The sequence below is a fragment of the Pseudorca crassidens genome, chromosome 8 (genome assembly GCF_039906515.1).
Source record: "Pseudorca crassidens isolate mPseCra1 chromosome 8, mPseCra1.hap1, whole genome shotgun sequence".
NCBI classification, from domain to species: Eukaryota; Metazoa; Chordata; class Mammalia; order Artiodactyla; family Delphinidae; genus Pseudorca; species Pseudorca crassidens.
The window spans coordinates 79,181,780-79,197,291 of NC_090303.1; the positions used below are offsets into that span (position 1 = coordinate 79,181,780).

The window sequence follows — 15,512 nt, forward strand, 5'->3', positions numbered from 1 at the left end:
AACTCCCCTCACTTCCCATTTTACTGAACCTATTTTGGATAGGAATTATTTGTTCCTTAAAAGTTTGGTAGAACTTACCTCCTAAAACAACTGGGTCTAGGAATTTGGGGATGGGAGATCTTTGACAACTATTTCAATTTCTTTAAAATTTATTGGCCTACTTGAGTTTTGTTTTTTGTGCTGACTTTACCAATATACAGTTTTTTGAGACTTTCAATTTTGTATTGGTTCACAATACTCTATTATTTTGTTTTGTGTCTCTAGTTACTTTTTCTCTTTCATACTATATTTATCTGCATCTTTTTCTTAACCAGTCTGATGGAAGTCTGTCTTACTCTATTTCTACTCTCCATATCACGTAGCTTTCCTTTTGTATTGTCTACTTATTTCTCCTTCCCTGCAGCCCCCATTCTGATCTCCTAGGTCACTATCAAGTTCTTCAGCTATATTCATCCTGTATCCTGTTTTTCTTACAACCATATTATTTTCATACCCAATATTTCACTTGGTTCTTCATGACTTCTTGTCCCTGCATCAAGAAGGGACAAGCTAGCATCCTTCTGTATCACCTTGAGAGTATTATGCTCAATTTAAATTCTTGCTCCATCAGTTCCAGGTGGTACATATCACCTATCGTCTTTACTAAGAGCTGCACTCCTTAGGAGTCTAGTAATTTTAGTTTGAGAGCTCACGATCATTTGGAGGTACAAAGAATGGGATGATGGGCAGGCTTGTGTCCTTTGCAGGGACTTCGAAAAGACAGAAGCTTAAGCTTTGGAGCAGAGAGTTCCAGGCAACACAGAACCAACACTGATAATTTCCTTTTCCTACTAAGTCATTAGACAACTCCTGTGGACAGGGATTCACCATTAATTTGTTAGATTCAAAGCAACAGCACTTGGTCAACAGTCCTGTAATTCACCAGGCTACAGGGTTTGGATGTAGAGGAGTGAAGGGATGAGCAGGTGTGGCTCAGCCCTTTCCTATCTTCATCAACATCTCACTGCAGCACAGCTGAGGCCCTGTTTTGATAATACCACAGACACCACCTGACCTACTGCTACCAATTCCAATGACAAAAGATAAGGAGTTGGACATCTCAAGGCAATGTAGTGGGGAGGCAGGAGCAGAATTTAACAGTTTTCCTCCCTTCCACTCTCCTTCTGACCAGCCATGCTCCAGGCTAGTGTAACTAACTCCCCACAGGACAGACTGGTGAGATTGGAAGCCAAACTTCTTTGGGCGAAGTGGAGTGAAGGTGAGTACAACGAAGGTGAGAGTACAGCCTGCTTTTTGGATGGCAGCTGAAAGGAGGTGTAGAGCTCAAGATAAGGCATTATTTAGGGAGATACCATGATTATAAATGGAAGGGAAACATGTAAAAGAAGACAGAGGTACAGGCCACAGGAGAAAGAAGAGATATATAATGCAGTAAAATACATCCGGAAAGAGGTAAGTGGAATTGGGGTCAACATGATAGGTGGACACGTTGGCCTTGAAGAGGAAGATACCTCATCCCCTGATGATGCAGAAGAGAAGACACAGGTGAGTATAAATAACAGGAAGTTGGGAGGTACAGAGCTGGAAAGCTGAGGCTTACTATGCACTTTACAAGATTGAAAGGAAGTGTCTGCCCTTAAATAACCTTTAACTTAGGTGTCATTTAAACTTAAGCTCAAGTTCCTATTATAGCCTGATCCGGAAGGAGAACACTGTTCAAGATTGAATCAAGTTTTCATTTTTTTTATATGTGGAATTAGCTACAACTGTCTCTGATTGAGGTCGTCCTTATCTATTGTAATTCACACTCAAAATAGAATGACATAAAAATGGAGAGAAATGATGGATGACTCATTGACAAAGAGACTGTGGATCAAGGAAAAGTTCTGCTCATTTGGGTCGCAAACGATCTCATGGCATTACAAATCACTTGGCACTGGTAATATTAACCCCAGTATAAGGGACAGAAAGCCAAAAGCAGAGGGCAGCAGGACAGAAGGCCAGCAGTTGTTTTAGACAGAGTAACACATACTAACGCTTTCCAGAATCAAACGAAGATCAGTCAGCAAAGGATGTTAGAGGAATGCAGACCCAGAACTAATTTTAGAGGAGAGAGACCTAAGTGTCTTTAAATGTCTCCATGCTTTGGAGTTGACAGAACCCTCGTCCTTTGGTCACTAAAGCTGTGGGTAAACAGTGGGTGCAGAGGTCCCAGGAGTGCTGAAAGCACTGCCATCGGGTTGCCACTGGTGTACAAGGGTGCACCTCGTCTCTTCATTTGACTTTTCACTTAGTTGGTTAGTGACCTGAGTGTTCTGAGAGCTACTGAGCAACTGCACCACACTCTTGTCCTCTGTCCTAAGCTGACAGAAGGTACATACAGAGCTTGAAAGCTCTGTCAGACATAAGCAAATCACGCCTTTACTTGCCTTTTCTAATCAATAATCCCTGCAACTCCTGCTTGTTATATTCCCAAACCAGCTTTGGATACATGGGGATGAATCTGTCAACGTTGTCATGAGCTGACTAATTGACAAGAACACAAATTATATAGTGCAGGGTTCTTATCTTGAGGGGCTAGCGAGTTGGTGGGAGAGAAGTTGGGGCAAATGTACCAGAAATCCTCATTCTTCCAGATCGGATGTGGAAATAGCCAAAGTGAATTCATACTACTTACGTAGTACTTAAAAGAGAATATGGTTTTAATACTTTCTGGCACACACATTATATAGAATAAGGCTAATGGTGTGGCAAGGAGATGTGAAAGACATCTTATTCAATACATTGAGAAGAACATGCTGAAAAAAATAGTTTAAAATTAGCATTTCAATTGTATCATACTCGGTGATAGAATCAAAGTAATTTATGGTTATCAGAAAACAATTATCTTCTTAGGTAACTTAAATAGTTCATTGACCATCTGAAAAATACTCACAGCTTTTCTTTGTATATAGTGCAAAAATAAATTTTAATTTGATCCTATCCAGGTAATCACAGATGCTAAGTCAGGGTAGCTCAAGCAATGAGTTTTTACTGTATATGCACATATTGCCTTACAAACTAAAAAAAGAAAAAACTTTACAGATTTATATGATGTTCTCAAATATTTTAAATAAAAAGACAATAGGTCATTCTCTTTGCTTTAGAGCCGGAAATCGTATCTATCAATTTGTCCCTAAATCATCAGGTGAAATCATCCGAAGCAGAAATGGTCACAGAGGTTTTACTTTCAGGCCTAAGTCCCAGAGTCCAAGCCACACTGTCCAAATAGGCTGGACAGAAATTCTTCAGTTTTTTAATTTTGTTTTATCATTTCTAAGGTGAGGGCCCTGTTTCTTTTAGTATACAAATTACCTCCTGCAAAGTGTTGCCAGTGCTATGGGAGTGCAAAATTTCAGGTCTATTACTTAGGCATTGTAGCCTGAATTCATGGTAACATATAATACTCAAAAAATTTAAGAATCAAATTTATAAGGAAACTCAAAAAACTTTTATGAGAGTACCCTGCTAAGTTATCCTAGAAATATTAATATGAAATTATTCATTAACAAAAAGCATTTTCATCAACTGTGCGGTTTATACACTCATTTCTGTGCACACACGTCCTTCAGTAGAACAGATTTCACTTATTTATTATTTATCGCTACACTCTGACAATGAAGTGCTAACTTAAAATGCCACCCAGATGGCAAACACATCCTAATGACGTAAGGATGGCCACAGTGCAACTTCTCCACTCGAAGCAAGCAAGCAGCGTGGCCCTCTGGGAAAGCATCTCTGTTCTGTTCAACTGAGACTTTGAAAATGAAAGCACTGGGGGTTAGACCTGGGAACCTGGCAACCAGAGGGCCCAGAGAGATCATCACTGCACAAAGCCTCTGCCTGTTCATTCCATGCTACCTTTTGTTTAGGGCACCTCCACGTTTCGAGATTCACAAGAAGCTTAGGTACCAAATTTACATAAAAGATCTCAGGTCAAGGCAAGCTCTAAGGAGTGGTCTCCCTCTTTTATCGGAAGTCACAATATGTTATGTAGTTTTCAGGAGAAGACAGGGACTGTTATTAGATGTTTTAGAGTTATTCTTGTCCATAAAAAAATTCTGTGAATTAAAGAATGGATTCTTCTTTAAAAGTAACAGCTAATCTGCATCAACAAGGTATGTGATTTAAGAAAAATACAATGAGAAACATAAAGTTTCAGTATCATTTTGAACCTTGGATTATAAATAAAAATAATCTTACTATTACATAAAAAGTTAGGGATAAAATTAAACCAAAGAAGAAAAGTAGCTGATTTCACAACAGTGTAAATCTCAAACTTTGCTTAAAATTTAAAAAAAAAAATTGCTTTCTAAAAGTTTCAAGTTCTTAAAATGGACTATCTGTTCTCATAAAACACATGTGAATAATTCCCAAGAAGGAAAGAAGGCATTTAGAGAGAGGTCATCTGTTTTATTTCATCTATTACAGAGTTGTAAAATTCCTTTATTCTGCAAATTTGTGCTGCCAGTGGAGAATCTGAAGAATTCCCAAGGATAGACAAGAACTATGAGTCAAACTGAGCAACACGCTGAATTATAGAAACAACTGAAACAGGTTAGATTCTTAACTATTATTAATACAGCTGCTGTCTATAACTTCTGGCGTCTGTCATCCAGAGTTAGTGCCTCCTCACTCCCACGCTACACCATTGTAAAGGGCATGAAATTCTGGTTTAATTGTTCCAACCTTGTTATTTTTTAGCGGTTAGTTTTTGCTCTATATTGTTAATTATTCAGTGATTGGTTTGAATGATCTTTTGCAAGCCAACCTGCCAGCTTACAGATGTTCTCTCTGCTGTAAAGAGCCTGATCACTCTCTGGGCCATTAACTCAATCGTTTATTCAATGAAGTACTTATCGAGTAACACCGCACCAGGCACTTTTCTTGGCACTGGAGATACAGCAGTTTTGAAATACATAAGCCCTGCCCTTGTGGGGCTAACATTCTAGGACAATAGCTGGGTGAAAGAACTATCTTGTGTGTTAGATCAAATGGGCTATGGAGAAAAATAAAGCAGGGAAAGGGAAGAGACATTCGGGGTTGGGGAGGCTGCACATTTTAATCACGTTCAACACCCGACGCTTAACATGTGTCCGGGAAAATAAAAAGAGTCAGTTTCTGGAGTTCAGCTCTTAGCCTTCCAACCAGACACCTGTGTTGTCCAATTCAGCAGCCACTAGCCACATGTGGTGGATGAGTACTTGAAACGGGGCTACTTCTAATGGAGATGTGCTGGGAGAGGGAGATGCCCATTGGATTTCAAAGACATAGGAAAAAAATAATGTAAAATATCTCAATAGTTGTGTATACTGAATACATTTTAAAATGATGATATTTTGGGTATATTGGGTTAAATAAGCTATATGCATAAAATTAATTCCACCTATTTCTTTTTACCTCTTTAATGTGACTATAATTCTTTTTCAAGTTACATATATGGCTTTCATCATATTTCTATGTGCAGTACTGTTCCAGACTCCTTTTTAAATGTCCGTGAATTTTAACTGAGTGCAAATTGAACTATGCAAGCTTGCCAAGAATGGAGAGGAAGGAAGACATAGGAAAATAAGAAGATATCTTAATAGGTAGACAGTGGGTTCTAATCTCCCACTTACTAGCTATGTGACCAGAGACTGGCTGGTAGATAATAACCTCTCTGCTTTGGTTTACTAAAAAAGGAATAATAATAGTAGTATTTACTGTAAAGGCTTGTTGTAAAGAATAAACAGATACATGTAAAGTGCTTACAATAGTGCCTGGCATGTAAGTGTCTGCTCCTATTACTAAATAAATATTATTTTTGGAAAAAGAGACGCTACCAATATTAACCCTTGGCTTTTGTGATGTGTGTGAGGGGTTTATCAGAAAATGCCATGACTTTGGATCAGACAGCCTTGGAGGCAGGGCAGCCAGGGGGAGAGGAGCCCTCTGGTGTCCGAGGAACATGGGTGCGAATCTCAGGTCTGCTGAATTTTAATAGCAGCACAACCTTGTGCCAGTTACCGCCTTTTTCTGAAGTCTTAGTTACCTCTTCTGTAAAATATCTGTTTCGAAGAGTTGTTTAAGGAACTACTGAAGCAGTGTAAATGAAAAACCTCTGGGGCAACAGGCAGGTCAACAGAAGACAACATGATGACAAACCTTGAGCCAAATTTTCCTCTTCTCTATGTGGAACAAACTAACGGGGGATAATGATTATAATGCTCAAGAGAGTACTGTTTCAAAGTCTTATCAAGCATTTAAGCTCTTACACATGCAACTGATATTCTCATTTTTACTCACTTTTAAAACCACCTCCAAGAACATTTACTAGGTAACCCTGTTAACTGGCAACCAAATACAACTAAAGGAATGTAACTACATTTCTTAAAAACCTCTCTTCTGTTACTTCAGAAGTCTTCAATGGAGGGTAGCTTTCCCTTCGATTCACTTAAATTACTGAGGCTATACTGATTTTTTTCTCTTTTCTATACAAGCATTTGACTTTTAAAAAGTATTTTTCCCAGAGTCTGCAGCCTAGACAGTTGAGCCATGGTACGGTGTTAAACACAAGTGAAGGGAAGCCTTTCATCTGGTTGGAAGTGCTGTACACAGCGGACAGCAACTGTCACAAGCAGGGCAACTGCCTCTGCTCCATCCTCGTCATGGCATATGGTGGCCCCTTCCTATTTCACAGGGACAGGAGTGTAGTCTCTGTAGGCTGGGGATCAGGACACCTGACTCCAGTCCCAGCTGGCTGACTTATTTACTCTATGGCAAGTGGGAAAACCACTAACAACCTTAGACTTCTTGTCTGAAAGTTATATAAAAACTATTTTTACAACAGAAATGCGGGAGATAAGACGCTATACGAGGTTTTGAAAAAGTTTGTTAAAGATCACGGGGCTGCTGCTATCACAGCGGGCTGTCATAAGAGGGGATGGTAATATTTTTTTCCAATTCATCTTTTCTAAAGTGCACTTCAGCGATCATTGTAGGTGTGTTCTTTCCCCTTTTCCTGGCTCTGAGTGTTTTGTTCCTGACACTTTTTGAGGTCAAATACTGGGAAAGAAGTGAAGGTCGGAAAAAAGAAATAGCATCCTTAATGGAAAACTTCAGTTAAAAACAACCCAAACAACTTGTCCATAAGACTGCATGCAAAATTTGACTAAGATGAGAAAACTCAGATTAGAAAGGTTCATCACTTGTCTCTCATGCCACTGATTTCAAATGGAACTTAACTCATGGACCTCTTGTCTCTTTCCAACTACTAAGTACCTACTTTGTGTCATGGGCACAGTGCTGGGTGCTGGAGATACAACAGTGAACAAGTTCAGTAGAGACCCTGCCTGCAAGAGGCTGAAGCGGAGATGGACAGGATGAATACATAATGGCCCATTAATTAAATTAATTACAACTGTGGGACTTCCCTGGTGGTGCAGTGGTTAAGAATCCGCCTGCCAATGCAGGGGATGCGTGTTCGAGCCCAGGTCCGGGAGGATCCCACACGCCGCGGAGCAACTAAGCCCATGCGTCACAACTACTGAGCCTGCACTCTAGAGCCTGTGAGCCACAACTACTGAAGCCTGCACGCCTAGAGCCCGTGCTCCGCAACGAGAAGCCACCGCAATGAGAAGCCCGCGCACCGCAAGGAAGAGTAGCCCCCGCTCGCCACAACTAGAGAAAGCCTGTGCGCAGCAAGGAAGACCCAACGCAGACAAAAATAAATACATACATACATTAATTACAACTGTGATAAGTGGCGTGCGCGCACACACACACAAAAGTAACAAAATCTTTAAAATCTCAGAGACCCAGAGAAGAACTCTTTCCTAGCAATTTCTTGAGAATGGGATTTTATAACCTCTGCTCATTACTATGATTAACAACTTTCAAAGTTAAGAGCTGCTTACTTTTTACTTAATAGCATTTATGCATTTTTACTCTCAGGTTATCTTCCAGGAGTGATAAAAGAAAGATGGTCCTCTTTTCTAGTTCTAAGAGTCCTTCAAATATTGGCAACAGCTTCCAAATAAGATTAGTGTACGTGGTTAAAACCTAATGCATAACATTAATACAGCCTCAGGTGTTTTGCTTTGAATTCATATCAAAAAAACACTGCTGAACTTTTGTAGAGATAAATGGCCTATATTTTCCATACAAAGCATTAGCAACAGTTCCAATAAAATCAAAGTCTTTTCAGTATCTTAGTCAAAGTGATCTAACAGGAGCCCTGAAAAGGAAAGAGCTATTCATCCATATCAAAACACAACACCGCCACATTAGAAATAATGACACATGCATGTACAAACATTAATTACCTGTTTCCTTTTCTGCTGGGCCTAAAACACAAGAGAAGAGAATTTAGGAGAAAAACAAACTCTACACGTGTTGCTCACTCACGTAACGTAAAAGACCAGTCAAGCAAAGAAAAGTAGCCCATTTCCTATTTCTAACTTAAAGTCGACTTTGGTCTTGGTCTGAGCCTGAGCATAAAACAAAGCACCTTATTTTTTAAGATACAAAAAAAGGGGGAGAAGGGAGAAAATGAAAAGGATAAAAGCTTTTCTTACCTAGTAAGTATGCATTTTATTTTTTTTTTGAAAAGAGACTGCTCAGCAGTCCTACCTGACTAGATGTCTAGGATCCTTTTTCTAGAATGTTCTCACACTGGACTCGAGATAAGAGAGGGGGTGACTCCAGAAAGGCAGAGGTGGGAGAGTTCCCTGCTCACTCTCCATTGGGTCCTCTTTTAGGCTTTTCTCTAACACAGACTTGTTTTTGTGTGTGATCCAGAAGAATAACTATTCCTTTCTGATCACCACTGTTAACGTGTTTATCTAGCTGATTAACGAGAGGAGCCCATGGCTGTGTACAAATAAAAGAAAGTTCTTCATTTGTCCATATTAAAATGGATTCTACAGCTAGAAAATAAATACAGAGATAAAACAAAAAGTATACTGCATATCTTTTCAGTATTGTTGGATAAGGTAATGGTCAAAAATAACTAAAATAGTTAAGACCAAAAGGATTCTCATAGTTTTTTGGAGCGCATTCGTAATATTTAGATAAAACGATATTGTGTTTACTCAGGTTGCCTACAATTTTTTCTCTTTGCCAGAGTTGAAAGGTTTTCATATGTCTATTTTTATATCAATTCTTTCAATCCATGTTCACAATACCCAATATTCCCAAAACATGAAAATTGTTTGAAGGAGTATTCAAAACGTGAAAACCAATCTGTTTATCTTCCACTTTCCCCAAATGACCTAATATTCACTGCTTCTGCTTTAAGACAACATGATATCATAATTAATGATGTTAAACTGGTATCTAAGGAGGTTGCATGTTGTTCCTCTCGTGATATAATATTGGTTGCTATAGTGATGGGATGGCTTTTTTGTTAATCACTCAGGAGGCTGGCTATCACGTGCTTGTTAGAAAGCTTGATCAGATTTGGAGAGAAAAAAGGATATAACACAGCCAATTATAATCATCTTTTTCATTGTCCCAATTTTGATGAATCTATCACAGTATCAACTAATTAATAAATTTATAATTCATTAAATACAATTTTATATTAAAAGTTACTAAATTTTTTCTAACAGATGATTTACTTTTTATTTTTAGAGATAAGTATTTAACACTATAAACTTTTTTCCTCCCTAAGTTAATGCTACATGTATTACACAAGCTAGTTTTATGATAATTAAAGAACCTGAGGTCATTTCTATTACTTTTAATTATATCAGTCAAAGGATTGTCAGATAAAAGCTGATTGTGTGACTTTGCCACAAATTTCAATCTATGTATTTCTAAGTTATCTTAAACCTTAAATGAATAAAATAATTATCCTTAATGAATAAAACCTGAAGAAAGAGAAAAAATGCACAGTCCTCTCAAGAGAGCTAATCTTACAAATGCCTCAATATATTGTAAGCAATTAAAAGTTGCAGGAAATTCTATCAGTTTATTTCAGCCCTCACGACAATCAACAAGTTTCCGCTTTCTCTGAGAGATGCTGCAGAACCAAAAATAAAATAAAATAATACTACACTGTTACTGATCAGGAAAGAATACACTGCCCATAGTTTAAATGTTAGACATACTGTAATGTCAAAAAATACAACCCATGAAAACACAGTTTTGGTTTCTTCAAAACTCAAAGTAAGAACAAAGGACAACTTAAGCATGAATCCTGGGTCTTTCATTCAAGCAGAGTCCCAGGAGGCATATTAAGGCAATGAATAGGAAAAAGCTCTTCAGTTCACCAGCTGAGATTTTAATGAGACATTTCCCTTTGCCATGGCACAGGTTTGTTCAAGAAAGGAAAGGACTTCTCACAGAAAATGCAGTTAATAGGCAATGTTGGCTCTCACTGCCATTTCGGCAATTGCTCACTGCACTGACCTTCTATCTTGGCATATTCTGTGAGTCTCGTGTAATTGATCAAGGCAGCTCTCTCAAGACATTTTCTGACCACTTTTTTCACCTCTTCCGCTGGTATGGGAGTGGCAATATCTTTCATTAAAACCTAGAGAGAGAGAGGAGAGAGAGAGAGAGAGAGGGAGAGAGAGACGGCATAACATATTAAAACACAAGTACACAAATTGCCCTAGACCTATTGGTAGGAAGGGGTCCTAGGTAACACTGGGGGAGGTGATGAGTCAGCACTCCACAACCGGGAAGTAATTTCTCCCAGTCTTGGCTCCGCCTGTCTAAGCATCATTTAGGCACATCAAAACCTCCCTTGCCCAAGCCACCATTCAGTGTGACTGTCACTTTTCCTCCAGGGACCCACAACGCCACTAGAGCAGCTGTTTCAAAGGAGGATTACAGTCCTTAGGATACTTCGTAATAAAGTTTACCTTGCATACCCCTGATTTAAAAGCTTTAAATCTTTTGAGCAATATATATGAAAACATAAATTCCATTAAAATAAGCATCATTTATGGGCTTTATAAAAATCAAGACCACTACTCTCACTAATTATACTTTAGTTACTTTGATCTGCTGGGGATAGGGGGAACTTCTTTGTCTTAGTGAAATGAATGGAGTATCAAATGTTAAAACACAAGGAAAACTTTCTGAAATTAAAAAAAAAACAAAAAACGGATTATTTTCTGTTGGGTTCCTAAATTGTGTTTTTGGATTTTTCACTTAAAAGTATTACTATTGGCAAATGGAAAATACAATTGTATCCAGAATTCAAAATATAATGTATTTAAGTACTTTTCTAGTTACTCATTGATAATTTTCCTTAAAACTTCCCTAGTGATAAAACTGCTCACAGTAAGTTTTGATTATACAATTAGTCAAACGCTATTTTCCATATAATTGATGTGGCTTTCCGTGCTTTGCTTACATTCAAATTCTACAATATATAGGTATAGCAAAATCTTAACATAAAAAAGACAGTACTTTTGTAAGTGTTCTGACTATCCTATTAGTCTTTTACTTTGAAAGAAATATTGAAAGAACATGAAGACATCCATTTCATGGTTTGTTACTTCATTCTATTTCGATCAGCCTCTGCACTACGTATTTTTTTTTTTTTTTTGTGGTACACGGGCCTCTCACTGTTGTGGCCTCTCCCGTTGCAGAGCACAGGCTCTGGACGCGCAGGCTCAGCGGCCATGACTCACGGGCCCAGCCGCTCCGCGGCATGTGGGATCTTCCCGGACCGGGGCACGAACCCGTGTCCCCTGCATCGGCAGGCGGACTCTCAACCACTGCGCCACCAGGGAAGCCCTGCACTACGTATTTTATAATCTCAAATTCATTCAGTCATTCTAGCACTGGTGATCCTTGACAACATATTTTCATTCTGTCAGACAAGGTTTCCGTCTGAAAACAGCAAACTTTACCACTTAAAGATTTCCTCCCCTAACCAATTAAATTTTTCTTCATATTTTCACATTAAAAATCTTCAACACTGATGTATATTTGGCACTTTAATTAGAACTGCACATTAGACTTTTTATTGCCAGAAAAATCCTTGTGTTTAGAGTAAAAACATATAAGCATTAACAGGCACTATCATTTTTAAGGTGATTATTACTAAAATTTAAGATTAATTTTACTATTAAGCTTTCCCATGGTGCCAAACTTTCAAATAATAGAAATAGCTGTTAAAATTAGAATGTCTGTATCTATTACAGAGGTGAGTCTAGGGTTGAAATCAGGCAATATTTCACAGCATCTAGGAGCTGGACACTTCATTTGAAGTGTGTGTGGGGAAACTAAATCCCCTTTCCTGGAGAAGCACAGATAAAGGGCTAGCAAGTCCAAAAAGGGAGACACACAATTTGTTTCATGTTTCTGCCCCAAGTTCTTCCAAGATACCATTTGTATCAAGAATTCACATGTAGATTTTATTTTTCTAAGATTTCAGTAAGTACAGAGACATGAAAATGAAGAAATAGCCCTTACCATTTCTCTTTCAATTCAGCAAGAGACATGATTAGTTACTGTAACTGGAATAAAGGTCACTGTTCATCCTGCCACCTGTCAGTACGGGGCACAAGGGCATCTCTTCTGTTACTAACTCTTCCCTGCCGGGGGGAGGATGGGAGCTCTGCCATGGAAACCAGCATATAGAGAGGCTGTACTAGGTATCCAAGATGGGATGCTGTTCCAAAAAGCAAAGCTGCCTTTAAGGATTTTTATCTGATTGATCATACCTTAATGGATAGGATGAAATGAAAACTCTGAAAAGCCTGAGTTACATGCAGCTTTTAATATTATAAAAATTCTAATAAAACAGATAATTATGACAATAATATTTCTATCACACCATTCACAGTAATCAAGGATAAGACAGGGATATATAGATAAAACCAATCTATAATCCAAAGATCTCACTTTAGTCATCAGTTCTAGCCCTCCTCTCCCAAATCCTTAAATCCTTAAATCCTTAAATCACTGAACAATGTCTCCCCTTTTTGCTTTTCAGAGGTGCGAATAAATAATATATTATCTGCAATTCCTTGGGCAGAAAAATCAACAAGAGCCAAGTGCTTAAAGTCAACAAATCAGGACCAGAATAATCAAATCAAGAGATAGAGATGATCCCTAGATATTCTTTTTAATACAGATAAGGAATAAAACTTGTTCACATTACTTAAGCTGTTAGCTTCCAACTAGCACATGAATAGTTTTATAGACAGGTGAAAGGATACTTCCCTTTTTTTTTTTATTGGGGTATAGTTTGGGGTAGAATTGCTTTACAATGTCGTACTAGTTTCTGCTGTACAACGAAGTGAAACAGCAATTTGTATACATATATCCCCTCCCTCTTGGACCTTCCTCCCACCCCACCCCCCTTTACACTTAATCTACCACAGAAACAGCAGTGGAGAAGAGACTTTCATTAATAAATGATTTCTAGCATGGGTATAACACCTTATTTGCTATTTACTTTTTGTATATTTCTATAATTTCATGACTTCTATAATGATCAATTTCTGTAATTCATGAATTCTTTCAAAGTAACACAAATCGAACTGAAATAAATTCTGAGATAAACTTAGAATGAAAGAAATTATATGTTTGTGAATATTAAATGTTAAACTCTTATAGGTATGAGGGATATGACAGACAGAAGTACAAATAAGTCAGGGGGATAATAAAAGACAACTGTAAAGTCTGAAAAACAGATAATTGTACTTATCTGAAATAAGGAGGGGAAAAACAGAGGTGGGAAAAATGGATACTACCAAAAAGATGGTAACTTTAACCCTAACTCAGCATAGGATGGCAGTGGTAGGCTTCAGAAAGGCTTTGGAGAGGAAAAGCAGGATATAGAAGAATTTGAATGTAGCAAGAAAAAGTGAGAAACTGATGAAATGCAACAGACTCAGGTGACACCACACTCATGAGGAATGGGACCATCTGCCTAGTTCAACACTGAAATACACAGCCATTGAGAATGCAAATAGTACTTAAAAAGTAATGTTCAAACATACCCTTTCAAGTAATGAAAGTGTAGCTTTCAGTGCACCTTCAGGTCGTCCAAAGGGAAAACAGTATCTTTAAAAAAAAAAAAAGGAGGAACAAAAAAGTCAAACATTTAATATCCAAGACTGCTAAATAATTCCCTCTTCTATAACTTGGTGTTATTGGAGAACATTTGTAAAAAGTGGTTAAAAGGGCATTGACCCATGCAGGAAATTTTTAAATGCTGAAATTTACCTAGTCCCATGATTCAAATGTCTTAAACAGTAAAGGTATAAACTGTGATAAAAAAGGTTCTCGAGTTTCGATGATACATGTACAAAAATACAGTAATCAAAAAGGAATCTCTAGGGTCCTATAAGTAAAGAGAGACTTAAAATGCATTTCCTACTAATTTCTTGTTTAAGGTGTTGTTATTCAAGCTCTATGATAAAATGAAACGATTCCCCCCATTTCCTCCTATATATATGTGCGATTTAAGATGGAAACACACACTGCATACATAACTTCTAGGAGAAGCAAGGTTCCGGCTCCCTCCTGTCCTTACATTTGCCTGTCTCTGCTGGTGTCTAGCTCTCCAACCTCCCCATCCCCTCACGTAACCCTTCTGCAGCTCTATTGCCCGCAGTCATTTATCCAAAGTATTTCTAGTCCCATGTATTCCTAGTACACACCAACAACTGGAGGGCAGGTATTCTGAAATCAGGGTCAGAGCTGGGAGGATGCGTAGGCCCCTCAAAAGTTAGCTGCCACATGGTGGTGACAGGTTTACTGCTCTTTACAAGAGGGTCCCTCTTCAGGTCACTTTCCACTTAGAGAGTACAGAATGTCAGGGCCACTTCATCCTGCGGGTGCGCCTCGCTTGTTCAACCAGGTTCAGCAAAGCCTCCCTGACCGCTGCCTCAGCCCCAAGATGAAGTGCTACACAGGCAGCTGGGCTGTCGCGGACTGACATTTTGCTCTTAGACATCTTCAAACTAATAACTTGAAAAGTTTACTTATTTCCATGTCTTTTGCCATTATCCAAGGACTAAGTAGACGTATTTTCTAAGACGTAATTACAAAGAAATTCTTTTTTTCCACACTGTGATTTGAAGAGGTTTCCCTCAAAAGCACATATAGTTTAAGCTCACGTTCTTTTACAGGACCAAATTTTAAAGAGAAACTTTACTGGACCTAATTTTAAAGAGAAAGAGAAAGATGGACTCCTCACAAAGCAGTAGCTGAATTGATATTCGGATTAGCTTTTAGTTTTGCGAAACTTCCATTCGCGTCAGATAAATGCAAATAAGTGTCTTATAAATCTAGCCCCTCACGTTTTTCTTCAGAGCACTGTTTATCATTCCATTTACTGTTAAAACTTTTCTTCACTTAATCTTGCCTCTATGCATCCCCCCCTACTACCTCCCCCCGCCCATACATAAAAAAACATGGCCAATTTATTTTGATAAGAGTTTTTCCTGCACAGTGGTGCTTTTTAGAGCATTAGCAAATTAGTAAAGTAGCTTTAGTCATTTTGTGTACCATAAACCTTA

The 15,512-nt window shown here is 38.3% G+C and overlaps 1 protein-coding gene across 23 annotated transcripts in view; it reads right to left on the reverse strand.

Annotated features, from left to right (window-relative positions):
- The window catches only part of CADPS2 (calcium dependent secretion activator 2), a 483,200-nt gene that overhangs the window by 111,889 nt on the left and 355,799 nt on the right, over positions 1 to 15,512 (reverse strand). For 16 of the 23 annotated variants that reach the window (XM_067746861.1, XM_067746863.1, XM_067746853.1 and 13 more), the window contains exons 15-17: positions 13,989 to 14,052; positions 10,432 to 10,555; positions 8,343 to 8,363 (exon numbers count right to left, since the gene is read on the reverse strand). In XM_067746861.1, coding sequence (XP_067602962.1) covers positions 8,343 to 8,363; positions 10,432 to 10,555; positions 13,989 to 14,052 — 209 coding nt within the window. The remainder of the gene's footprint in view (positions 1 to 8,342; positions 8,364 to 10,431; positions 10,556 to 13,988; positions 14,053 to 15,512) is intronic. The other 7 variants (XM_067746860.1, XM_067746859.1, XM_067746856.1 and 4 more) reach the window with 1 other exon arrangement.